This window comes from Mustela putorius, unplaced genomic scaffold, assembly GCF_011764305.1.
Source record: "Mustela putorius furo isolate JIRA1106 unplaced genomic scaffold, ASM1176430v1.1 tig00000174_pilon_pilon_pilon, whole genome shotgun sequence".
Classification (NCBI taxonomy): Eukaryota; Metazoa; Chordata; class Mammalia; order Carnivora; family Mustelidae; genus Mustela; species Mustela putorius.
In genome coordinates, this window is record NW_025421304.1 from 33,816,699 (window position 1) to 33,843,153 (window position 26,455).

Sequence of the window (26,455 nt, forward strand, 5' to 3'; positions counted from 1 at the left end):
TGAAGATCCTCTTAGAGCTTACATGCTAATCAGGATCGTGCTGATGAAATGTGGGGTCAAGGGACTGCCTGAATAAGATCCGCATCCCAGGTTGATTGTTTATTGTTTCAATTCCCAGCCCTTATTTCGGGCCCACAGAATCAGTATTTCTTGGAGCAAGTCTGTATTTTTACGAAGGCTTCCATGTGACACTCATATTCCTTAAGGTTTGAGAGCCTCTGCCTTATAACTGCAGGGTCTGATTCCACTCAGACACTGTAAACCTCTTCAGGGGTCACTTGACAAGTCATATTGTCAGGTATTAGCCAATAAGTGCTACATCACTGTCTCTCCATCAACCCCCTCTCCCCAGTTTGCTGAGAATCTTTCTGAGCTTACATTAATCCACACTGGACCAGTATTGAGAAAAAATGCACTGAGAAGTATGGCAGACAAACACGAATAATCTCAGTAACCTCGTTTTTGATGGAAGAATAACGACCAAAGACGACATCGGTGCGCAGTCATCAGAAGAACTCAAGGAGTCTTTCGTAATGCTCAATAAGTCAACAGCACACCAGCATCAGGATCGGGTTTCAGTATGAAGAATTCGCCACACTTACCCACAAATATATGCTGATTTAAAATTGTGCAAAAAAAACACAAAAAAAACAAAAAAATCTTCTACATAAGACTATCAATCCATTAACTTATTTTGCATGAGACTAAGATATAGCCTTATTCTGTTCTTTGAAGTAGTTCTTTTTTTTAAGATTTTTTATTTATTTGACAGACAGACCACAAGTAGGCAGAGAGGCAGGCAGAGAGAGAGGAGGAAGCAGGCTCCCCACTGAGCAGAGAGCCCGATGCGAGGCTCGATCCCAGGACCCTGGGATCATGACCTGAGCCGAAGGCAGAGGCTTTAACCACTGAGCCACCCAGGCGCCCTGTTCTTTGAAAGAAACTAAAAACAACAACCAAGAAAACCACCTCTCCGATTTACATTTTAATAAATCCTTTTTAGAAAACCAATATGTAACAGATTCAACCTTGGGAAAAAATTGAGTTCTCATTTTTATCTTCTTGAATTCTCTCAATATTCTGTCACAAATTGTGTTCCCCAAATTTATTGGCTCATCTGGTTTTGCCCATTCCCTGTAAGGCCACAGCATTGGTCCTTCTTTGTGAGGTCTCAGTTTTATCTGGTCCTGAATCCTGAATAAAACATGGAGGAACATGTTTCCATTCACCGTATTTCCCTCTTAGGTGGAACGGCCACCAGACAGAGGGGCTTTCTAGGCTGCATTCGGTCTCTGCAGCTGAACGGAGTGTCCCTGGACCTGGAAGAAAGAGCTAAGGTGACACCCGGAGTGGAGCCGGGTTGTAGAGGGCACTGCAGCAGCTACGGAAAGTTGTGTCAGAATGGAGGGAAATGCAGAGAAAAGCTCAGCGGGTTCTCTTGTGACTGCACCTTCTCTGCGTATGCAGGGCCTTTCTGCTCCAAAGGTAAGTATGGCATGGGGTATCCAGTGTGAAGAAAACATCTTGTCGTCATTTTCTGGGTAGCTAATTTGAAAGAGAAATAGTTCCATTTCTGATTTTTTTTTTCTTCAAATTACCTGTTTCATGCTAATCCCATTTCATTTCTTGGATATTTGCCTCATTTCTTAAAAAACTAGTATCTATTAATAATAAAGCCTCTCAAGTTGCCTCTAGATGTCTTAAAGTATTGGCTGCTTCATCTGCTTTTTTTCTATCTCATGTTGATGCTCTTAAGGATTATAGCTGTCAACAACCTGTCCCATGGGGCAGCTCTCTATTTTAAAATCTTTAAAGACATTATTGTTATTTTTGATGAAGATAGTCAACCATGAAAAGAGACTTAGGAAGTATTGTGTTTTGGTTTTTGCCAAACAAATATTTTTTCCAAGAATAAAAATAACTTTTCCATTAAATATGCATGTGTAACAAAATAGAGATACTCCAGCATTTTTCTCTATGATGTGGGCAATATCTGTGAAGTAAAATAGTGGAATATTTTTCAGTTTGTCTTGTTCACAGACCTATGTCATGGAAGAAAGGAACATCTGAGTGTAGTATTAAGTGTTCTGGATGGACTTCTCTGAATACACAAACATTTGTTATGCTTTCATAGTTGCTCCTAGAAAACTGCCATCATGTTTAATTCAGTTGCTTTATTTGAGTGTGTCTGGGCTACTGAACCTTTTCCTGAAGGAGGCTAACAAAAATTGCCTCCAAATTGAAGCAATTCCTGCTTTGCAAAGAAAGCCCTTGGGATTATTTCATGGAAAGTGGGTTAAAAGTCATGTACTTTTTATCAGAACTAAGTTATAATTTCAAGTCAACCTCTAATAATAACTCACACACCACTGCTCTCATTCTAGGAGGCTGTTCACAGTTAGAGTTAGAGGGCACCTGGGTAGCTTAGTGCACTTAGTGCCTGACTCTTGGTCTTGGCCTGGGTCTCAATCTCAGTCAGATTTTGATCTCAGGTCATGAGTTCTAAACAAAGTGAGAACAAAGACCACATCTTCCCAAGAACGTGTCTTTACTTTTTGAATCTGAATGATTTCTAGTTCAGCTTGCTAACTGCAATCAAGAATACTACTCTGCATCTGTGTGTCATGTTGCATACAAAAAGTGTGTTGCACATAATAAAAATAGTAAAACAAGCAAACAAAAACACTCTTCAAGTGCCGAGGGAATGGAAATGTTGCTGTGTCACCCCGCGAGCATCATTTACAGCTCACGTTCCACAACTGGTTCCACTTTATAGTAATGGAGAGAAGTAGAGTTCAAGGATCCAACTCTAATTATTCCTCCAGTATCCTCCTCATTTTCATACATAAATAAAAAATATGTGGTGTGTGTGCATGCACATGCATGTGTGTGTGAATTTGGGATATTTGTCTCATATAAGTAAAATACTACACTTTTGTAAAACTAAAAGAGGCTGGATAGTTCCTTGTGTTGATCACTGCTACACAGATGCTGCTGCCCTCTCTTACATGAACGCTGGACTTAGCTTCTTTTCATAAGGCACAATAAATAGGGGAAAGTGTTTAGGTAAAAAGGAACATTTCTGCCTGTTGATCCTGGAAGGTAAGAGGACCCCTCAAACTTCCTTCCTGTTACAGGAAGACTAGTGTATTCTATCTACAGAATAATAGATGGGACTAAAAATTTAAATAAGAAAATGGTTGGTTGGCAAGAGAGAAAAAAGCCAAAAATCCTGGTTTATGTCTGAAGTCAGAGTGGAGGACGTTATGCTTTCAATTATAAGGTTAACTAGCATATTAATTACATATAATTCTAACATAAAGCCATTTCAAGGACCATCATAAAAGTTCTATTAACTTTCTGTGTTCTTTAGTTCTGGTTTGGAGCTATTTGTTTTATCTATACAATTTGTTATTTTTAATTAAAAACATCAGTATAACTGAAACAAGATCCTTGTACTTAATTTTTAACATAAAATGTGTGTATCATTTCAGAGATTTCTGCATATTTTGGATCTGGCTCATCTGTGATTTACAATTTTCAAGAAAATTATTCCTTAAATAAAAATTCCAGCTCCCACGCTGCTTCATTTCATGGCGATATGAAGCTGAGCAGAGAAATGATCAAATTTAGCTTTCGAACAACACGAGCACCAAGCTTACTGCTTTATGTGAGCTCCTTTTATAAAGAATACCTTTCAGTTATCATTGCCAAAAATGGTGAGTGCTTTTTTGATGAGAGAGAGAGAGAAAATTGAATTAGAACATTAGATTAGTAATAATAGGGATTGTTCTCGTGTTCTTGCCTCTCAAACTACAAACAGGAAGAAAAGTGTGCCTGTTTTTTGTATTCAATTTTGCTTTTCAGTACTATCCTATAAATTTAATCTAAGAGGACTATTTAACATTTTAAGATAGCTTTAGCTTGTAATTTTAGTAATTTCACATATTCAGTGTTCATTTTTTATTTCTATAAAATACTTAACCATATTTTATTATTGCTAGAAGCTCTTTACTATTCCTTATAAGATCAGTCTCAATTTTATGGTTCATTTTGAAAGAAGATGCCTATTTGTATATAGTAAATACTTCCTCCAATTAAAAGTAGAGAGATTTTGAGGGAATGTTAACAACCTAACATTATATATAGGAATAGATCCACAAAATAATCTGTTGGTTCTAACGGTCAGCAATGAAATTGTCATGGGAAATGTTGGTACATCAGTGCAGGGCAAGGGCTTGTGGATTAGGACATGTGTATATTACAGAAGCCTTGTCACTGCTGATGTTTTTTTCTCCTCTCTATATCCAGATTAAAGATAAAAATTCCATAGATAAATTATCTGAGTGAGGAAAATAAGTTTATAAACTTGAATGTATCATTTCAACTCAAATAAATATGGCCCAAGGGCACAGAACACTAAGATAAAAATAATATTGTTAAATAAGTATATTTACCTTCACTGTCTATCTTTTGAGCTTGAAGCTTATCTATACATTAGGATATTTCCTTGGCTAAATTGGAGCTACCTTGTGAAATAAATTGGCATCTTTGCAGGCAGCTAAGTGAGATACTAATTCTCATGGTAAGTTTGGCCAAAAACCATTGATTTCATCCTAATCTCATTCCAAAATCTATGACTGTGACCATGTGGAAATATTTTTCATCTTTAGTAAAACTCCATTTGCTTATAAAAATTCCGTTAATCAGTTGCATTTTAGGAGTGGCAGATGTATATTTTTCAAAGATGAGATTATGGAAGCACTTAATGCAATATTCCACAACAGTCTGGCATTTCATAATATACGAAGGTGTGTTTTTTAAGTTAGAGGCTAGTATAGAGATTTGCTTATGCTTAACTGCATATCTGACTTCTAGGGGAAAAGTTGAAGATTTGCAGGAAAGACTACTTACTGGCAACATCCTTGGTCTTGATCTTGAAAATAGTGCAATTTAACATAGAAGCTGACTTCTAAGAATTATGAGGAAAGGAGACCTCCAATAAGCTACTGTGAATTTCCCACCAGAAACTGAAAGCTAAAAAGAATACTCTCTGAGTTTTGAAAAGTAGCTTTTAAACTAGAATTTTAACTAAAAAGATCACTTCTCTTCCCTACTTTAGGAAGTTTGCAGATCAGGTACAAGCTAAATAGGTATCAAGAACCTGATGTCGTTAACTTTGATTTCAAAAACATGGCGGATGGACAGCTTCACCATGTAGAGATTAACAGAGAAGAAGGAGTGGTCTTCGTAGAGGTAATATAATAAATTCAAGAGAATTAGTGGTTACCATTACGATTGCCCAGCATGAAGGACTGTCGGCAGAATTATGATAATGAATAGATTGAAGATGTCCTTCCAGTGTTGCTCCTGCACAGACCATAGACAGACTGCCAAATGTGGTCTAGTTTTTGAAAGGATAAAGATTCTGTCCAAGATATGATTAATATTTGATACCCAAAATGCCACATTTTCCTCATTTATTTTACATCGTTCAGGGGGGAAAGCTGTCTATTTTATCATATATACAACTAGTAAAGAGCTTTTACTACTCTCATGAAACAAATAGAATTGTTCATTCTACCAGTTTTTAAAGAAAAGCACGAAAGTTTTGGACCTCTACACAGAGGAAGATGTCTTAGCTGAATGACTCAAGTGAAAATACCAACCTTGGTAAAAGTTTCAAGGTGAAAAAACTCATATCTTGTTTTTTTTTTTAAGCTTTATGAACTTTGGATTTCTCATATAGTAGAGAAAATTAAAATGCTGTAAGGGGATAGAAGATGGGGTGCACTGCTATCTGAGGGTAGAAGAGGAGGTTTAGAAAATGTCATTCACCTTTGTAAATGGCTCTTTAAATTTTGTTTTTTATAATCTCTGGGGCCATACTAACAATTGCCTATTTTACCATTTTTCTTCTGTCTTCTGTGGATTTTTGTCCTCTTCCCAACAAAATGGCATCCATCTGGCTGTTTGTACCTCATGTGACAATTCTATAGATCGATGATAATGCAAAGAGACAAGTCCACCTGTCATCAGGTACAGAATTCAGTGCCATCAGGTCTCTTGTACTGGGCAGGATTTTAGGTAAGTAAGGGCACGATACTCCCCTAATCATGACACAAAAAGATCAGAAGAGTCATAGTCCAAGTGTACGCACATGCACACAGGCCACACACAAACTGATCACGCCAAAAGAAATGCCCTGTTTTATTTTGAGGACAAAATGAGTGATAATCGAGGCAAAACCAGTAACTTCTCAGGGGTTTATGTAACTGTGTGCAGGGACGTCCTGCTGAGCAGGCATGGTCCTTTGACAAAAATGCCACTGTGGTCTCCATGTAATGAAACATGATATTGTTCTCACACTTCAAAAATATCAAACAATAAAGGTAGAAATCACAGACTATGTATCAATCACCTGCCAAATACACAGGCTGTCATCTAATGATCAAACCAGGACTAGACCTAAGAGAGAAGGGAGGGGAGAGCAGGGGCTTTTCTTCCAGGTTTGTGAATCTGTTTTAGGTGCTTGCTTGGATCCTCTTTGCTTTGTTGAAAGGTGGTAGTAGCTCGCCGCTCTGGCTGGAACCCTGTGTCTACTTAAATGTCTTGTGGTTATTATTTATATCCACCAATTCCTTCTGATAGAAGCATACCCTTGCCATTTTAACATCAAAATATATATACATTTTTTTATACTTGCCAACAAGGACTAGGTGGAAAGAGGAACAGTACATTTTGAAAGGGTTTTCTTTTTAGTTATAAGTAAATTATAAAGAAGAGTGATACTTAACATGATTTGGTGGGGATAGAGACCTCTTGTAGTCCAATGTTCATCTCTTGATTGATATTTGATGCTAGCCTGGAATATTTCCCCTCAGAGAGTAAATGGAATCTTTTATTTTTTGAACTCTTCAGTTATTTGTACCTTGACTAATTATTCCTAACATTTCCTGAACATAATCTCAGAATTCTGAGAAATATTTGATTAAACCCATGGGTGAGTGATCAAAATATTGGTCCTTGAGAAGGTTAATAGTTAAATTTATGAATATGTATAGGTTTTCTAGGACTATGAGCACCGAAATTGTGTGCTCTCAATCTACAAACAAACGGAAATACGAGTTGCAATGTTCTCTCAGTATGCTAGAGTGGACATGTGCAAAGTACTTCTTAGATATTTGGAAGCTTACCTGAAAAATTCCAAGTGAGTATCATCATGTAAATTATGTAAATTCGACTATAGCAATAAAAAAAATCAAATAAATATAACAAATCCTGATCTCAAGAGTTCCTCAGTCTAGCAGGGTCTGAGATGAGGCATTACATAAAAATGTAAAACACAAGATAGAAAATTTTAACAGCCATGCATAATGTTAATACAATCATATTTTTGAAGAATAAAATCTTCAAATTTAATGCCACAGTTACTGATGAAAATACCTTTTGTGAGTAGAAATATGTTAAATATATTATAAAACAATTGGGAAACTTATCTGCATTCTATTAGGAGGATTGTATTAGTCAAATAGTAGAATAATAACATTCATTATATAAATATTTGTTTCCCTTTTTGTAAATGAGGAGGGAGATTAGTAGGGAATTAAAGATGTTAATGTTTTTATTCAAGAATAGCATATTATTAAAATGCATATCACTCATACTGAAAAATAAGATTAAAGTCCAGATTCAGCAATGAACTTTATAGTCTGAATCAATTCTTCTCCTAAAAGTATAGGTAAGAATGTATATGGTGTGTACCTAAGGTTAGGATCTTGACCAAGGACCAAGAACTAATCCTCTATTCAAGTCATTTGTAATTCAAAGGAGAATAATAATTTATGGTATATGAATTTACAATTAAATATATGTAGTATATTATTATATTTTAATATGGTATATTAATTTGTAGTAAAATAGTTGCAAAAATGGAGCTGTTAATTTTCCAGAGAATTGTTCTTAGAGTTTCTTATTACATTAGGCTGGGTCTTCTTAGAGTTTCTTATTACATTAGGCTGGGTCTTCCAAGAAGCTGTCACCAAGTCAAAATCAACCACGTGAGGATTTTATTCAGGGAACAACTTATAAAAAAGAAAGTGAGTGGGAGCTGGTCAAGAATGGAGAGCCATCAGATGGCCATGCAACTCTGCCTCCTAATGAAGGAAAGAGAATGAAAAAGTTAGAAGGATCTTGGAAGTTTGTGCCATGTCAGAAGGGTTGAGCAGTCTTTGGGGAGCCCTTGAGTCAGCCAGCCATTGGAAGAATCTCCTGTTTCCCAAGAAGGAGCCTGCCTTAGGAATCCCTGCTGTGTTCAGCCACCACTGGGAGCCACTCACAGGAAGCATGACCTTGGCCCAAATATAAAGATAGGTTTCAGAGGGCCCTAGGTCAGTTACTGTCCTCTAGTTGGAGGCCTGCAAGGACTTTGTCATGGCCCCACATATATCAAATATGTTTTTCTATTTGGAAGCTTATTTTTCTTAGATTCATTTAGCGCATACTTTGTGATCTGTGTGACGTGTTGTGTACACAGAGAGTGCCATTCAGCAAAGTGGACATTGTGTCTGCCCTCACAGAGCTTTTGTTTAGTGGGCACACACACAATTGTCACACACAATGTCCCTGTGTATGCAGTTGAGTATAATGGGCCTTATATCACTTTAGATAAAATAGTTCCAAATTGCCCCCCAAATAAGAATGAGTTGTAATATTTATGTCATTTTATGATTTCTGAATATTTCTTTTAAGGGAGCAGAATATAAACATTCATCAATCATTTTTTTTTTTTTTGGAGTGGCAATTTGTCTGCCTTTTCAACCAAAGCCTGAAGGATATGACCATTCATTGCTATTATAGATGGAAACCCAGAAACAAGGACCTATTTTCCTTCTTTCAACTTTCTCCATTACTCATTTCTTAAATTTAGGAAGAACTATGGACATTATTTTGGATGATTGTCACTGAACAAACATTACTAGCAGATACTCAAAAAGAAGGTAAATTTTAGAAATAATATCAAACAGTATTATGACAACATGGAAACCATCTCTAACTCCCTATTACATTTAAGTTAAGGACTCAGTAACCTTGACAATAATAATCATTAGTAGTCGGGAGGTGTGGTGGGAAGATCAATGTTTTAGCCAAGCAGCTTAGTTCAGATCCTTCTATGATCAAGAGTACATTAAATCTGCTCTTCATAGCCGTATCTCATTGTGAGATTAAGCTCTGAATTCTGTGTCTAGATACTTTTATATGTTATTATAGATTTCTAATTTATTTTAGTAAAAATTGGATGATTTGCACTTACCTGAGCGGTAGCTTTTGCACATTAGAGGTCTTGATCAATAGTGATTATTCCTTGGGCGCCTGCGTGGCTCAGTTGGTTAAGTGTCTGCCTAGGCTCAGGTCATGATCTCTGGGTCCTGGCATCGAGCCCCATGTCGAAATGAATAAATAAAATCTTTAAGAAAATAGTGATTATTCCTCTCTCCTGAGGACACAGAGCCAGGAGATAGCTCAGTTCACTGCAGTGGAGATTAGGCCACATGTAGATAATGTCTGTAGTCAGCAAGGAAAGGACAGCCAGTCTCCACTGAGAGCTGGAGGAACAACTTCTAGTGTGTCAGGAATCCTTTATGTAAAACTCACTTCAGTGCCTAGAGGCAGGGAGAAATCAGATGACCTAAGTCCTGATTATGTAATTATATTGTGATAGGACACATAAGAGAATGGTTATTTTAAAAGCAGATTTTAAAAGAGAAGTACAGCTTAGAAGAGCAGTAAGAAGTCTCAATTTCTTTTCTTCATCAGGTGGATTTTTGAATATTTTAGCAATTATAATGTCATAGACTATCTTTGATGCATAGAGCGGCTTCATCCTTGTGGACGCTCTAATTGTTTCCATAGAATTAATGGCATTATTTTGAACTGGCCGTACCTAGAAGCTTAAAAACACCTTTCTCCTCATCATGATACAGGAGCATAGATCAAAGTGTCCCGTCCCAAACCCAGAAAACAGTCAGGTTGCTGAAACACGTATCTGATTTTAATTATAGAGCACGTGGTGTGGTAGACGTTGAGATGTTGTCAGAGACTCATAGAATCACAAGGATGTGCTCCAGGTAGGAAGGATGGGTTTGCTCCTTTGACAACGATATCACCCTGATCGCTTTCATTTGGCAAACATACGAAAACAGAGCTCTCCTTACACTTCAAAGAAAATACTGAATGATAAAAGCAAAAGTCACAAATCCCAAATTATATATTTATCAGCTGCCAAAACTAGACACCTTTGTACCATGATAAAACTAGAATAATTCCTAAAGTAAAAAAGAGAAGGCAATTGTTTATTTCTTTAGTTACTGACACGCTTTAAAATGTAACTGCACCAGGAATAAGTAAAAAAAATAAAGCCACTGTCAGGGAATTACACTGTCATGTGAGTGACTTTATTAAAGAGCAGGAACTGGTGGAAGAGAAGAGAGAATGAGGTCGGCAGGAGAGTGCGCACAGGAGCTCCGGGCGCAGAGCACGGAGATGCGGGCCAGGCCGGCCTAGTGATGAGCCACGGGACTGGTCCGGCGGAATAAGAGCAGTGAAATGTGAATTCTGCTAGTGTTGTCTTTTGGGTATACTAGAAGGTTAGAGCTGGTTTCCATGTCATCATAGTACAAATTGATATTATTACCTAAAAATCACCCTCCTTGATAACTGTTACTAATGCTTATTAATGAGGACTGGAGATAAAACTTTGTTCCTATGGTTCGTTTCCTTTGTAAAAGGAGCCCTGGAGGACAAGAGGGGAAGCAATTTTTTCCTTTCCAGTCTTCCTTCTGAAAAGGCAAACAGTCTGACGTCCTTTCTCTATTAAGTATGTTGCTCACGTGTATTAAGGACTGATGTCGAGGTGAACGATTCCTCATCAGCTCCGCTAGGAGAACTATTAACTTCAACATCATATAAGAAGAGATGTAATTGATCTGAGGAACTATGCAGGCATAAAGTTGCTTTGCTAACTCATTAAGGTTTCGTTGGGTCACAATGCCACACTTGAAAAAAGAAACTCCGTGAAGACCATTCCATAACCTTGAGATTGCACCAGACCTTGCACGGAAACATGTGCTCACATCCTGAACGATGTCACCCACTGTGGAATGACGGAAGAATCTCTGTTCGAAGACGGAGTGAAGTTTACAGTCACTATTACTTGTTTGTGTCAGATCTGTTATGGTCCCAGAACGCTGACCGGCAGCAGTTCCTTGGTCCTTCTGGTGTGGGAAGAACCAGGCGGCCTCAGACACACTTGGCTCACATTCCTGCATAACTAACAGTCTGCATTACATTCATTTTTACATCCAAAACTCACTGTAAAATGAAGTTCTGAGTTCTGTTTATGGATTGCTTTTCTGTTAGAAGAGTTTTCTAAAAGCCTGCAGATGTTTTTCAGTCATTCTCTGCTGGGTAGTAGCCTTGATATATTTAGAGGCAATGACCCGTAGGGATCATTGATCTCTTCTGAGGCTGCAGAGCCAGGAAGTAGCTCAGATTTCTGCAGTGGAGATTTAGGCCAGATGTAAATAAAGTGTGTGGTCAGAGGGAAGAGAGTGTCTACTCCATCTCATAGAGGAGCTATAGGAACAAACGTCAGTCTCGGTGATATTTTATGTAAAACCTGCTTCAAAGCCAAGGGGCTACATAAGACAGTTTGATTAGATTCCTTAAGGGACACTGTGATTGTGTAAATGTCTGTGACACTTAAGACAGGTTATATTCAAAGCAAAAGAGAAGTACGGATTGCCCAGAGATATCGAACTATAAATAGCTTCTGTATTAATCAGATTTTCAAGGTTATATCTCTGAGCAGTAGGTTTGGTTGGCAAATAAATACGTTTTATGAATAACTGCTTCCTTATCCATGTAGCATTTGCTGACTGCTTTGCCATTTTACTTTTGCACTGACTCTTGTTTATTGAATCCTGGTCGTAATTGCATGTAATGATGAAGATGTCGTGCCGGGTCTTAGCCGTGCTCCCCCTCTGACTTAGTGCACCATGTTCTGGCAAGCCTTCTTACCCTTACTTTTACGTGTTAAAGATGCTGAGATACTTTTGAAACAAGGTCCCTCTTGCTAGGTATAGCCAACCTATTTGGTTTTGTTTTCTGAGGTTTTCTGTTAGTTTGGTAATGAGAGCCACAAGAATTTCCATGAAGCCCTCCTTAAGATGTTCTTCCATTTACTTCACGGCCTTTCCAGAAACAGTCCTCTTTCCAGGTATAGAAATGCTCTTCATACGAATTTTAATTCCTTGGGACTCTTATTTTTCTTGTAGGCTTTTTGTTAAAAAGTTTCTTCTTTAACAAAGCAGAAGTCATTCCCTCTGTTAGAAAATACAGTTGAGGCTAATTTTTTATAGGCAAGATTATAAAAAATCTGAGTCTGTTAAGGGTTTTTATAACCAGAAATATATAAAACATGATTGAGTCCTCTAAGGATTTGTGTCAAGTAGGAGACGTCGGTCTTCAATTCCTCCATCCTCCCTGTTCTAATCGTTAAATGGTGTTGGCATTTCAGGAGTCCGATAATTGGAAAGATAGGTATTTTTCTCATTGGCTTTATTAGCACAATTGTGAATGTCCAGTAAGATATCTAATGCCATGTATTTCTAAGGCCAGTTTTGCTTATGAACAACATAGTATAGCTGTTCATTTTGTTTGGACTCAGTTCTGGGGAGGTAGCTGAAGAAGCCTGTGCAGTGCCTTTCCTCCTGGTTCTAATTCCTACCCATTGACTCTCCTAAATATAGGGGTTGTTGGTCCAGCCCAGCAGGCAGGGGGAAGCCTGGAGGTTGCCAGTGAAGAAAGTGTTGGGGGACTCCTTGGCCTCTGGTTGGAAGAGAGTTAGGGGCCAGCCTAGGAAAGTCTTGGAGGGCGGACCCTAAATTGTATAGATCCCTCCCCTCCACTTGGAAATGCTTGGCTTGCAGATATCTTTGGACCCCATGGGGAGAGGTCAGCGTTGAAAACGTCATTGTGCCCGTTTACCCTCTTTGCCAAAGAAGGGAGCAACTTGAAACTTGAGGAGTTCCTGAGTTTTGCAGAGGATGGTCTGAAGTTTGAGTCCTCTCTCTCTGGAGGTTCCATGAGTCCTTGGCCTACAGCCGTCACTGGCATGGGGGGCAACTCCATGGTCTCCCTTCTCTGGTGTCAGCCACCAGGACGTCAGTGACTGAAAAGCTCCTAGCAGATGAGAAAAGCAACTCCATTTTTAAGAAGATGCAATAACCAAAAAAGAAGAAGATGATGATGATTTAACAATAAAATGGGAGAAGAAACAAAGCCACCGGAATCATTCCCTATGACAATAAGCCTTTTCAGGGAAACAGACACCATCACAATGAAACTTAGTAAGAGCACTTGCTTTTAGCAAAGCAACCAAAAGACCTGGAAGAACTAAAACGTATGGTTGTTCCAGACCAAAAATGTCAAAGTAAGAAAGAGTGATCTTTGTTGAAACTTGAATTCATCACCTAGAAGATCAAGTGAATGAAGCACTTGACTCACACAAAATTAAGTCCTAAATGATAAAAATCAGGTGGGAAGAGTAAAATCCCTTAGAATATGCAGAGGAGACCCCATGTGAATAATCAGAACAAAAAGATAAAAAAATTGGAGGTGAATGGGGTGCCTGGTGGTACCTTTGGTTAAGTGCCCAACTCTTGGTTTCAGCTCAGGTCCGGTTGTGAGATCTAGCCCTGCATTGGGCTCCAAGCTCACTGGGGAACCTGCTTGAGGATTCTCTCCTCCTCCCAACACCTCTTGCTCATTCTCCCTCTCTCTCATTTTTTGTAAAAATTAAAGCTAAAAAAAAATATGAAGGTGAAGCAATAGTCGTTTGCACAATGTATGAAATTTTCTAGGCTAAAGAAAATCTTTGTGTCACCACATGATAAGGGCCCACCATGTTCTATGAAAAATTCCTGAATCATCAAATTTTTTTAAAAAATTTGAGGAAGAAAAGTAATAGAGCCAGAAGATGCTAGAATTATATCTACAGATTCCTAAGGGAACAGGACTATGAAGAGTCAACCTTAAAAGAGACACACAGGGGCACCTGGGTGGCTCAGTGGGTTAAGCCGCTGCCTTCGGCTCAGGTCATGATCTCAGGGTCCTGGGATCGAGTCCCGCATCGGAGCCTGGAGTCCAGCAGGGAGCCTGCTTCCCTCTCTCTCTGTCTACTGTGATCTCTCTCTCTGTCAAATAAATAAATAAAATAAAAAAAAAAAAAGAGAGACACACACAAAAATCACCTAATCCCTCCAGATAAATTTCTGTTCCAGACATACTCCATCACACTTTCTAAGTCATTTCTTCAGATCATCACCACTCTAGTGGTTTCTAGATCATCACCGCTCATTCCTGTTTCTGTTTATTTTCTGACTCTGCTACTAGAATGTGAGATGCCTGATATGCAGGGAATCTATTTCCTTTCTTGGTAGCTCTTAAAACAAATATCAGTTGATTAACTGCCCACTTTAAGTTTTAGAATTTAAAGTATTTTATACAGTAACTTGTAATATGTAAAATGTTTTGGACTTGAAGGTATAGTTTTTAATATCCCTCTCAGGGCACCTGGGTGGCTCAGTTCAGTTAAGCATCCACCTCTTAGTTTTCGGCTCAAGTCCTGATCTCATGGGTGGTGAGATCAAGCCCCCCATCATTGGGGTCCATGCTCAGCAGAAGTCTGCTGGGATATTCTCTCTCTCTGCACTTTATCCCACTAGCTCTTTTTCTCTCTCTCCCAAACAAGAAAATATTTTTTATTAAAAAGTAAAATAGAATTCATCTCCTATCAGATTTGTACCAGGGAAGTGAATCTTACCTATTTACATTTTTTTCTAGTTCAAAAGATAAGATTTTTTAAAACTACAGAAATTGTAATCAAGATTTTAACATGGTGGAATAAATGTGAAAAGCACTGTCTTGGCTATGCTACTATTAATGTATGTTTTCTTTTCTTATTAAAGTAAAAAAAAAAAAAATCCCAAAGCAAGAATGCTGTCTTTCTAAACATAAATATATTTGAATGTATATCCATTCAAGTGAGCGAATGCTCTGTGTTGGGAGTTAGTTCTTGGCGTCTGCACGTGGACGGAATGGCTTCTAGTAACAGCATGATGCTGGGGGTTGAGGGTCACCTATGGGTCTAGGGAGCCCACCTTTGCGCAGTGATGTGGGATGGCCTGGTGGTCCGAACTTGGCCTTCTAAGACGGAGAATGCTTAAGCCCAAGTGCCATGTATCTGTCCCCCACAGCAGGAGAGGAAGGTCGTCCCTCTGCTGCTCAGACTGGAGGATGACGTTCGTGATACTCACCATTTAATCAGCATTTTTTTTTTTAAGATTTTATTTATTTATTTGGCAGAGACACAGCAAGAGAGGGAACACAAGCAGGGGGAATGGTAGAGGGAGAAGCAGGCTTCCCACTGAGCAGGGAGCCTGATTCAGGGCTCGATCCCAGGACCCCGGGATCATGACCTGGGCCGGAGGAAGACACTTAATGACTGAGCCACCCAGGCACCCCTTAATCAGCATTTTTATCATTAGGTATAAAGTGTGATTGGAAATGGAACAAAACAGGTGTTCTTCAGAATTCTTAACATAACAAGTGGGTTCAATCAGAGCTGAATTGTCCAGAGTCACTTCAAGACTAGCTGCTCTCAAGCCAAAAAATAAATAATAACAAAATAAATAAGAGGCACTGCAGAAGATAGGAACAGAGGAGAGAAAACAATGTGTCAGTCAGAAAGCAGTTCATAAGTAGTAGAGCCTTGTGGCTTGGAGCCCGACAGGCCCGACTCAGAACGCCTACGGCTCCCCGGCCTCCAGCAGTCACTGCGGTTCTGACCCCACGTGTCCCGCCCTTAGGACTGCCAGCAGACCTGGGCCCTGGGAGCTGCAAACACGAGCATGCAAACCCCTGACCACAGTGCTGAGCACATTCATAGGACCCAATAAATACTTAATACCTGTTATCCTTTAAAAAAAGAGAGAGAGAGAGAAGTGCAGATTGTGCCTGTGTCCCTGTACACGCAGAGCAGGTGAGAGGAGTCGTGCTGTTCTCTGGTCCCACTGGGCGGGTCGCACGCATTGTCGTCCGACAGCATTTGAACTTTAAAACTCTACGGGTCATTCACCTGGATTCAACTGCAGCCTCGCCAAGCATACAATGTAAATATAGTCTTCACTGTAAAACTGTGAATTAATATTCTGACATTCAAACCAATCTCCGTGCCACCGTATCGCAGATAAACTAAACTCCCGTTGGTGTGGGCGAGGGGCTCTCTGTCTAGAGGGGACAGGAGACTCGCACAAGTCTGAGTGACAGGCAGCACAGAAAGAGGGAGAAAAGGCAGCAAGGTATGAACATTTTCACTGCTGTGCCTGAGTCATTAGGGGGATTTTTTTGGGGTGAAGCCTCCACCACGTGGTAACATCCCCCTGCGTGTTCGGTTGGAGTCGCAGAGTATAGGAAAGCTTTCGGGCCAGACCGAATTGTCTGGTTGGGCAGTGGATAAGGGAACTCTAGAAGCTCAATTTTCCATCTAGCTTCCATGCTTTTCATATTTACGTCTCACAAGCTGAGCCGAATTTATTTCCAAATCAGGAAGCACTTTACTCTCTTACTCCAAGCCCTATCACAAATCATGTTAATGATCTATGTTTCAATTTACCATCTCACAAACCCTCATCAGTTCAAAACCTGGCCCCTTCTTAGGGAGACTTCAATCACTTCGATGTTCACCACATCATATCAAATTAGCCATCCTTAAAACTTGCCTTCATTCACTTGGAGAGGCTCGACAGTAGTCACGGAGATACTTACTGGACCTGACTCTTTTAATGAAGACAAAAAAGGGGAATTTAGTCTCCCGCATATGTGTCACTGTTGTATTACCAGACTCAAACATTCTGTGTGTAGCCTTGCCTGTTCACTCTTGCACAGTTACTAACATTTTGCTGTTTGGGTTCACAGAACACAGTGATGTAGACCAGGAGACGGCACTGGCCGGCGCGCAGGGCTTCCTGGGCTGTCTCTCTGCCGTGCAGCTCAGCCACGTGGCCCCGCTGAAGGCTGCGCTGCAGCCCAGCCACCCGGCCCCCATCACCGTCTCGGGACATGTGACAGAGTCCAGCTGTATTGCCCAGGCCGGCACTGACGCCACATTGAGAGAAAGGACACACTCGTTTGCAGGTGGTGTGTGGCTCCTCCTTTACACACCGACAAACACACCGGTCCCCTGGACATTGAGTGCTCTGATGCTGCTGCGGCAGCATGTTCTCAAGGTGGCCTCTCAAAATTGGCTTTGTTAGCTTGACGACCAGTTGCCTTGCCCATTTCTTCTCTAGATTCTCAGTGCTTTATTCACGTGAGCCCTGCACTTGACACTTCTGAGCTTAAAAAAAATTGTCCGTAGAGATCCCACCTTGACTTGGCTAATTCTGCTCTGGTTTAAAATGTTTTAAGATTTTTATTTTTCCAGAATTTCCTCTTTTGCTTGGCCGTATCACTCCATTCCCCCCTTTTATATCCTTTTACTGCAGATCATTCGGGAACAAGAGACAACAGACAACCCCATGCTAATGCGATCAGAAGTGACTCTGCAGTGATTGGAGGTAACAGAAAACCTGGATGGGCTCTTCTTTGATACCTCCCATTACTAGAAGTGGCAAATATTTAGTGTCAGAGAAACCATGAAGAATCCACATACATCCCCAGGGTCAGGCACTGAAGCCTTAGGTCAGCGGGGTTGGTTTATTATTTATACCGGATTGCCTTTTAGAGTCTTCTTGAATTCCCGACTTCCTTGAAGAGTTTCAGTATAAATAATGGATAATTTCACCAAGGCACCACACTCAAGGAATAGTTGCTAAACTGTGTAAAAATGAGTTCTCATTTAGCTTGAAAGTGGCCTTCTACAATCCCTAGGGACATCTGAATATACTGGAGGAAGCAGTACGGGTTTTGTTGGCTTCTTGGAATTTGTTGTATCGCTTCTGCAAGAGTTTCTGTCAACAGTGGGAAAAACTAATATTTTTGGCCATGCTCAATAAAGTGGATAGTTCCACGGTTTAGGTCACATCAATGAATATTACATTTTCAGTTGCATTTTTGTCAAATATTAGGCTAGGAATAAAAGTGATTCAAAGTTATTTTAAATTGAAGAATTAACCCCCCAAATTTAAAAATATTTCTTGCTGACAATGAAACAGTGTATTTTCTGAGACATAATTTATTCAAAACCACCCCCCAAATATATAGTTTTCTCCTGATCAGTGGTCTTAAGAAGGTCATTAATCACGCTCTGCATAGGATAAGAACGTAAAAAGTAAACAGTTATTTTATTATATTGCCAGATACTATAATTACTTTTTTACTTGGGCAGTTTATGTGGGCTTTTTACTGATCCCTTCTGTTCCATTTTTTACACGTTCACTCATCCAGACATCAACTTCTCTTAAGAAGTTAGGATTTTACTGAGACAGACGATAGTACTAGTCAAATCTTTTTGAGGATATTAACATCCCCACTGCTATTTCGGGTATTTTTCTTTTATCATACTAGTGGTGGAAATTAAAGATACAGAAGATAGAATTCCCATTTAGTCATACAACAAGCAAAAAAACCAACCAAGCAAACAACAGTAAGACCTGCTAGAAGAGGGGTTAATAACCGCATGCCTAAAAGAAATACATGAGTATATTGTTATCAATATATTATATGGTTAAAAACTCATACAGAGCTCTAGCATTTAATGTGCTTCACGTTTTAAACTAGGATTCCTTGTTAAACAGATTGTCTCAGTCTCATAATGGTGTTTCGTTTATACATTTAACTAGTATAGATAAAAGACAATATAGAAAGAGATAGATACACATAGAGAGTGATTGGACAGTCAAGCCAGTGTTGAAACAAAATAATCTTTAGAATATTTTGCTTTGGGCAGAGATCATTGGCAGGACTTACAGAATAAAGGAGGGGTATGTTGGTAAGTCATTCTATGTTATTCTAGAATGGAAACAAGTTATATGTCACCTGTGAAATCTCGTTTGGCTCAAAGGCAGAACACAGAGAAAGACAATGTGGCAAGTTTGCAGCCCAGGGGCTGAGGGTCCAGTCATGCCTGCTTTTGGTCATTGCAGAGACTAAGCCTCAGAAGTAGAGCAGCTGGGATGGCCGTTTCAGCTCTGAAGGCCTTGTCTGGGACCACATGCGATTTATCTGCTCATTCACAGAATATCATCCTCTGGGGTGTTTCTCCATCTGGTAGCATCGTGATATAATTTTTCACCCGTTGTCTAGTTACTCCTAAATTGCACCCACTGTGTAACAATAATTAATCCATTTAAAATTCCTCCAAATTGGCTAATTGCCCTATGTTCTACATTTTAGATGATCTTTCTCTTCACTTACAAACACCGAATAATGTAAGATAGAAAATTGTTTAATAAGACATTTAAAACTGTGACCCAGATATTACAGAGGGTTTCTGACCGAGCTGTGCAGATACGGATGGTGAGATTTAGACAAAGAGTAAGCTACGTAATTTCTTCATAAAAACACATTCACACAGAGCTTCAGATGGCAATGTCATAGAGCACACTGGTTGGCCATATTTAATTTAGTGTATTTTGGGGGGAGGTAGAACAGGTTAGATCAAGGTTTTCCTTGGACATAACACATCCGGACATAATACCTTCCCCAGATTAAAGGAGATAAATCACATACATGGAACAAACTATTTCCAGAGTCCATTCACGATTATGACTGTCTGGATGTCTTGTCTGGGCCACTGTAATGTTGATGTTTATTTTCTAATTGCTGAGGCTTGCTCTCCATACTGGACTTCATCAGTTTTTCACATTGAAATTATTCAGAATATCTCTCTTGATACCAGCGGCCTATAACAAGATACCAGACAATAGAAATATTTATAGCAATTCGACTGATGAAAGGAAAATATAGAAAACAATTGGATATTCTGAATAAAATTACTACTTATTAATATGACTACTACTAATAAAATAACCATGCCCGTTAGTAAATTTTTTAGATTTTAGGTAACAGAATTTGGTGTCACATTTATATCAGATTTATGAGCAAGAATTGCTGTCCTTCTCAGGTAAGGTTGACCCAGCCAAAAATTGGCTCAGCCATTGGCAAAACTCTGATTTGATGTCGTGAATCTGCCCACTGAATCATGTGCTTGGGAATCAGCTGCGTTGGTGAGAAATCACAGTTTCTGGTAACAGTGATTCAGTGTGTTGGCTTGGTGGGCTCCATTCAAGTTAGATGCACCTAATTGAAACAAGAATGAAGACTCCTAGCTTTACAATATGACAGGTGACCCACCTTGCTATTTCCACCATACCTACTTTTGTCTAAAAACAACTACATCCATTAACACCCCCACTGTTTTTATCAGAAAAGTCCCTAAGTATTAAGAAACTCTCAAATTCATAGTGACGGGCAGTGGTTTTCCAAATTCTATTTTTCATTGGAAAGTTTGACTTTTATTACTGATAACATATATTGTCCGTTGTTTTTTCTTGAAGTGATGGGCTTACTTCACTCATTTTCAGAGAAAATATCTGACGAGTACGAATCAAAACAACCACGGTTTGTTAGTCATTCTTTCAAATGAAAATGGTGTTCCATGAAGCAAAGAGTAACTAGTTGAGCTCAAAAGTTACCTTTTCCTGGGTACAAGTGCTTTTCCTGGGGACAGCTACCATACTGGGAGATATACCCCAAGTACTTTCTGTTTCATCATCCAAAATGTTAAAAAGACAAAAAGCCAAAGGTTCAGATTTCAGAAAATATTGTTAGTGTTTCATCAAGGGCACTCTCAAGTGAAGCTAGCTTTTTTTCTTTTTTTCCAGGGTTGCTTGGCAGTGTGTAAATGAATTCAATGACCAGTGTCATAGTTTGGTAGCCTTGTCTTAATTTATGCTACGGTACCAGGAATTTTACCCAACCTTGTTTTACATTAGCAATGGATATGTCAACACAATGGAAAAGTCATCTTAGAATTATTATGAAAATAGCTTTGACCCTGTAGACCTCCTCAAAGTGTCCTGGGGTCTATCAGGGACTCACAGGTCGCACTTTGAAGAACTTCTAGCCCAATGGAATGCCAAGATTGATACCCATATATTGGTATAGTTAACAGTTGTAGTATTTAAGACTTCGATTTATAACTGGATGTTTCAGAACATCAATATTCCTCATATAGAAATAAGCTAAATCATCTATATTATCCATATGAATATATTTCACTAATCAAGATCATTCAGACACCTATATCCTGGTCCTCCTACTAAATCAGCAGTATGACGAACTATTGCAGATCAACTGAATTACAATCTTTAAATATTTAAGTACAAAAGCACATTCAGTCATTTTATAATTACTACTCTCTATAATCTTAAAATAATTAAAATCTGTGTATTGATATGCCATGATCTCATGGTCTTACAGACATGTCAGTAACATCTTGTGTTTAATGTAAACACACTAAAAAATTATAAAATAAATGGAAATGCACTAAATAAATCCAGTATTACACGCATGCAGAGTAAATGAAGGTAAACCTAGCAGGCTGGCGGAACTCAGAGACAGATTCAATGTATTACGATACAACCCAATCCAAAAATACCTGAAGTTTGTTTTTTTTTTAATTTGTAGATACCAGATGTTCGGTTTATGTAGAAAATAATTGTATTATGACTTATTAAGCAATGAAGCCAGCAGGGCTTCGGTATGGACAAAAATTCTGATTTTGCATTGTTTTCTCTTCTCTCGCTAGGTTTGATAGCTGTTGTGGTCTTTATCTTGCTGTGCATCGCTGCCATAGCCGTTCGCATCTATCAGCAGAAAAGGTTATACAAAAGGAATGAGGCAAAAAGGTCAGAGAATGCAGACAGTGCCGAGGCTGTTTTGAAAAGTGAGCTTAATGTACAAAGCGCAGTCAATGAAAATCAGAGAGAGTACTTCTTCTGATGGGCGGCTGTGATTTAACTTGCAGTTCCGACGGTCTGTTCTAATAGCCAGGGGCTCTCAGTGGACAAGAAAACGCTCTTCCACTGAACGTACAGGCACTGGATTTGCAGCACAGCCATCTTGCCGTAGCCAGACTCGAGATGGCTTCGGGAGGCCTCGTGCAGTAACGTATTTCCCATAGCAGTCGTTCCATAGAACAAAGAATTGGCTATTGCTCTTAATTTCCAACTGTTCTGGTAGGATCTAAAACAGAAGTTTGACTCACTGGATGACTACGGTTTTTGAACGTGAACACTGTAGCCCTGGTCTCTCAATCATGTGATACTTCAGTTTTGTTAGAGGTAAAAAATCCAAATTGGACTCTAACAACCTTGCTTTATTTGAGAACACGCGCTGTGTTTGCTTTAGTGTCCCTCGCGGTGTTATTCATAGGCCTGGAAACGCTTCTCAGATCCCGCTTGGCTGGCGTTTGCATCTTCAGTGGCCAAAAGTATATCAACCCTTTGCCTTTCTCTCTGTATTACATTCAATACAATTTATCAATAGTCTTGAAAGATGTTTTGTTGTCATTGGTTTGATCGTAGCGCTCTTTTTCTATTTGACTCTTCTTAATGATTTCGAACACATTAGGTTTGGGGGGTCAGACTTCAGCTCTGAACGTAAAAATCCATATGTGACAAGACTCAGAGAGTGCATTGGTTGTCAGCGTGTGACTTCTGCCTTTTAAATTTCTCATCATTGCTGTCTGGGTTCGGGGTTGGCAGTAGGAAAGACGCTGGATGACGCCGGTTTCCCAAAGAATGTGAAGGGTTTGCAACCACTCAACTTGCTGATATAAAAACCACAATTCTTAACAATGCCAAAAAAAATTTTTATTTACAACTGTAATGTCTCGTATGAAATGTACTTTTGAGAATACTTTACCCGAGCCTTATGCCAGTTTTCTTTCTTGTTTGTGCTTCTGTTTTTCTAAAGCCTGTCACCCAATTTTCTTTGATCTCCCTTGACTGTATTCTGTGGAGCATGTTCCTTATGTATTAAAAAAAAAAAAAAGAAGAGACAGTTCGAGGTGGAGAGCTCCATTCCCCGTTCTAAAATGTATACCCCTTCAGGCATACATTTTTCCGTGCACTGACCCCCAGGACAGACTTTCCGAAGTCGAAACTGCAACATGCCCCCTTTCACCAAAGCCAGCGGAGCGTTAAACCGCTCACTGTAAAGGAGGGTGGCGGCATATTCTACGATCTGTGCGAAGCCCGCCATTCTGTGGTGTCTCACTTAAGGTGACGGGGTGATTTCTTAAAAAGTACCAAAAATCAATATAACCTACTGACTAGTACATTCTGATTAGGGTGTGTGTATACATACCAAGAGATCAGAGGATTATCAGTAACCTTACGAAACTTGTTGCAACATGGATTTTGAGGCAAAGCAAACAAGATGGGTGCATGTAGTCATCTTGAAATTTCATTAGCCAACTATGTAATAAAGGCACTTCGCTGTTTATGATCACACGTTCTAGGTGCCTGGCAAGGAAAAATTGGATTCCTTCGTGTGTCCACACCAGAACAATTTGGAAATACATAAACTAAGCATCGTATTTTCCTTCTTAACTTCCTTACGGAAGCTGCTCGTCTTTCCCATAACTCTATATTCATTTTACTGTTTCTGTAAATGCCTAAGTGTTAAGATACGATTAACATGGTAGCTTATGAAGGACCTATGTTGATAAAAGGCACACTTTTTTTTTAATTGAAAGACTTGAAGGATTAAACACAGACATGGTAGTTTTTATTTGATGCAAAGCCAAATACGAGCATCATAACAGCCCTGATCTGTTGCAAGTGTTCATGTGATTTAGTGGCCGCATTAACCCAGTTGGAGATGTAGACAGGTTTATAGATGGGGAAGCCGCATGGTTCTGTGTGGTCCGCACTCCTGGAACCTGTACCATTATGGCATTGATTCATCCTATGTCCTGATTTTCATGTCCTGATTTGTAATCTCTTTTGTCTTCTTTTCTTAATAAAATGCATTTTTGAAGTAAAATGCAGAATATATTTTAAGAGATGTTGTATAGTTTAAAATGAGGAAATTATACTGGATTTTCATTTTCTTAAAACAGTAAAAAGATGTGTAGATGTTCACCTTCTTTACTGGTGGTCTGTGTTTTTTAAACTTTTGGTATATCCTGTGATTATTACGAATTGTTGACAAAAACTACATTTCTTACGCATTTTCTTTTTAAATGGATGCAAAAATGACAGAAAAAAATGGTTATTGATTATAACAAGCGAGGGCAGTCGAACTGCATTTAAAGTTTTGCCAGAGACAGTATTTTGTCAGCGATTGTTTGTTGAAAGGTTTTGTGTATTTAAGTTGGGTGATATCCTTTTACTTCTGCAGAAAGAGCTGCCTTGGGCACTATATCAATACACAGGTTTATATATATATATATAGAGAGAGAGAGAGAGAGAGAAAGAATATCGTGTACCCTTCTATGGTACAAACGTTTAAAAAATTCCTTATCTGTGATTTCAAATGAAAACGCTATATAATTAACATTCTCTTTTTGAGATGACGAACTTTCCAAATCTTGTTAAATTCAGATGTACAGTATGCAAATAGGGTGGGATTAATGTGGCCTTGAAGCCTTGCCTCTATGAAATGGGGGTTATTCGTTTTGTGGAAGTTCTGTGCCACTGAATTTTGCCTCGTCCACTCTAGGAAATAGCTTCATTTTTTTAAAAAAATCCTTTCCAAGTGTCACTCTTTGAAACACATTTAATAAATTCCTTAGACAGGTGAACAAGGAAAAGCAGCTGACAGCCAACCAAACAGAAGCCAATTATTCAAAATCGGTAATGGTAAAAAATAAATATTTTTTAATGGTAAAATTAAATGGTAAAAACTAGATGGTAAAAATATATATTTATTATTTGTGGGTTTATCCAGGTAGAGCAAAGCAATGCAATCTCGGGCAACAGCCTATGGCAGAATTCTAGGCAGGTTCCGGGAACAAAGGGGCGGGGTGGATGCTGGCTTTTCATTGGCTGAGCCATGGTTGTCTCTCATTGGCTGGGCTGTTGCAGGGTTGGGGAGAAGGAAAGCCCGTCTTCTTCCTGCTGGGGTAGCAGTTCCCAGTGCAAGGTGGTCTTTCCCAGTTGGGTCTGCAGTTGAGGACTGGTAGGGCATCAGGCCTCCCCCTGTTGGCCTCCCCGCTGCATTCTAAATGAGGTTTCCTTTTATAATCACAAAATCATCTTTCATTAGTTGATATTGTCCTTCCTATATAATAGACTCTTGGAACAGTACCCATCGTGCAACCGGAGAGCACTGATATGTTATTATATGATATTATCTATTAGTGCAAGCCACTCAGTTTTACTGATGAAGTGTCTAGGACACAGATAAACAAGGTGATGTCCCCAAAGGGAAATGTAGCAATATGGAAATGGTGAAGCTGTGATTAGAATTTCCTTTTCACTCCGCATGTTGCTGATCTTGGTACTTCTAAGACCTGGAGTTTTAACAGTTATCTAGTGGTGTAGAAACTTGAAGGCTCTTGGTGGCCTTTTTGACCGGAATCACCTATAGTTCTAGATCTTTCCCATACCCTTTAAAATGAACATAAACGTTTATCTGATAGGTCAGATTTGGTTTTCTTTAAAAAATGTTTATTAAGTTGATGGCTCAGGACTCCAGGAGAGATAATCATAGCTGGGACACTTTTATGTAGTCTTTGTGAAATATGAAATATGAGTTAGATCTGACAGATTGAGTCACCAAATATTTTCCTTTTTTAAAAAATTTTTTTAATTTATTATTTTTTAAAAGAGTTTATTTATTTATTTGACAGAGAGAGAGAGAGAGATCATAGGCAGGCAGAGAGTCAGGCAGAGAGAGTAAGGGAAGCAGGCTCCCCACTGAGCAGAGAGCCCGATGTGGGACTCGATCCCAGGACCCTGAGATCATGACCTGAGCTGAAGGCAGAAGCTTAACTCACTGAGCCACCCAGGTGCCCCAATTATTTTCTTTTTAATAGAGGAAAGAGATGACATAGACTCAACTCATATCAACCTATGTTCCGTTGATTGGCTTTTCAATCTTTGCATCAACTACATGATGAATCTACCAGAAGCTTTCAGGATGTCCTGGCAGTTCTTTTATTTTCCCAAAGTTTTGGGTGATGGGAAGAAACAGGAAAGAAAGAGAATCAAAGCCCACTGTGTGTTTATGTTGGGGACCTGTGTGAGGGGGCACATGCATGTGTACAAGAAAGAATATGAGATGAGGAGAAAGGGAATATGAAACAGTTTGCACATAATTTAGTAAAAGAGTTGGACTTTTGGTGTGGTGAGAGCTTCCCTGGGGGCTGGTTTTATGGCTA

At 39.1% G+C, this 26,455-nt stretch overlaps 1 protein-coding gene across 2 annotated transcripts in view; it reads left to right on the plus strand.

Annotated features, from left to right (window-relative positions):
• Positions 1–24,158, plus strand: part of CNTNAP4 (contactin associated protein family member 4) — a 236,901-nt gene extending 212,743 nt beyond the window's left edge. The window contains exons 18-24 of one of the 2 annotated variants that reach the window (XM_004753962.3): positions 1,246–1,485; positions 3,495–3,719; positions 5,123–5,256; positions 6,000–6,087; positions 17,038–17,259; positions 17,607–17,678; positions 21,872–24,158. In XM_004753962.3, the coding sequence (XP_004754019.1) occupies positions 1,246–1,485; positions 3,495–3,719; positions 5,123–5,256; positions 6,000–6,087; positions 17,038–17,259; positions 17,607–17,678; positions 21,872–22,065 (1,175 nt within the window). In that variant the 3' untranslated portion in view covers positions 22,066–24,158. The remainder of the gene's footprint in view (positions 1–1,245; positions 1,486–3,494; positions 3,720–5,122; positions 5,257–5,999; positions 6,088–17,037; positions 17,260–17,606; positions 17,679–21,871) is intronic. The other variant, XM_004753963.3, reaches the window with a different exon arrangement.
• The last annotated feature ends 2,297 nt before the right edge of the window (positions 24,159–26,455 follow it).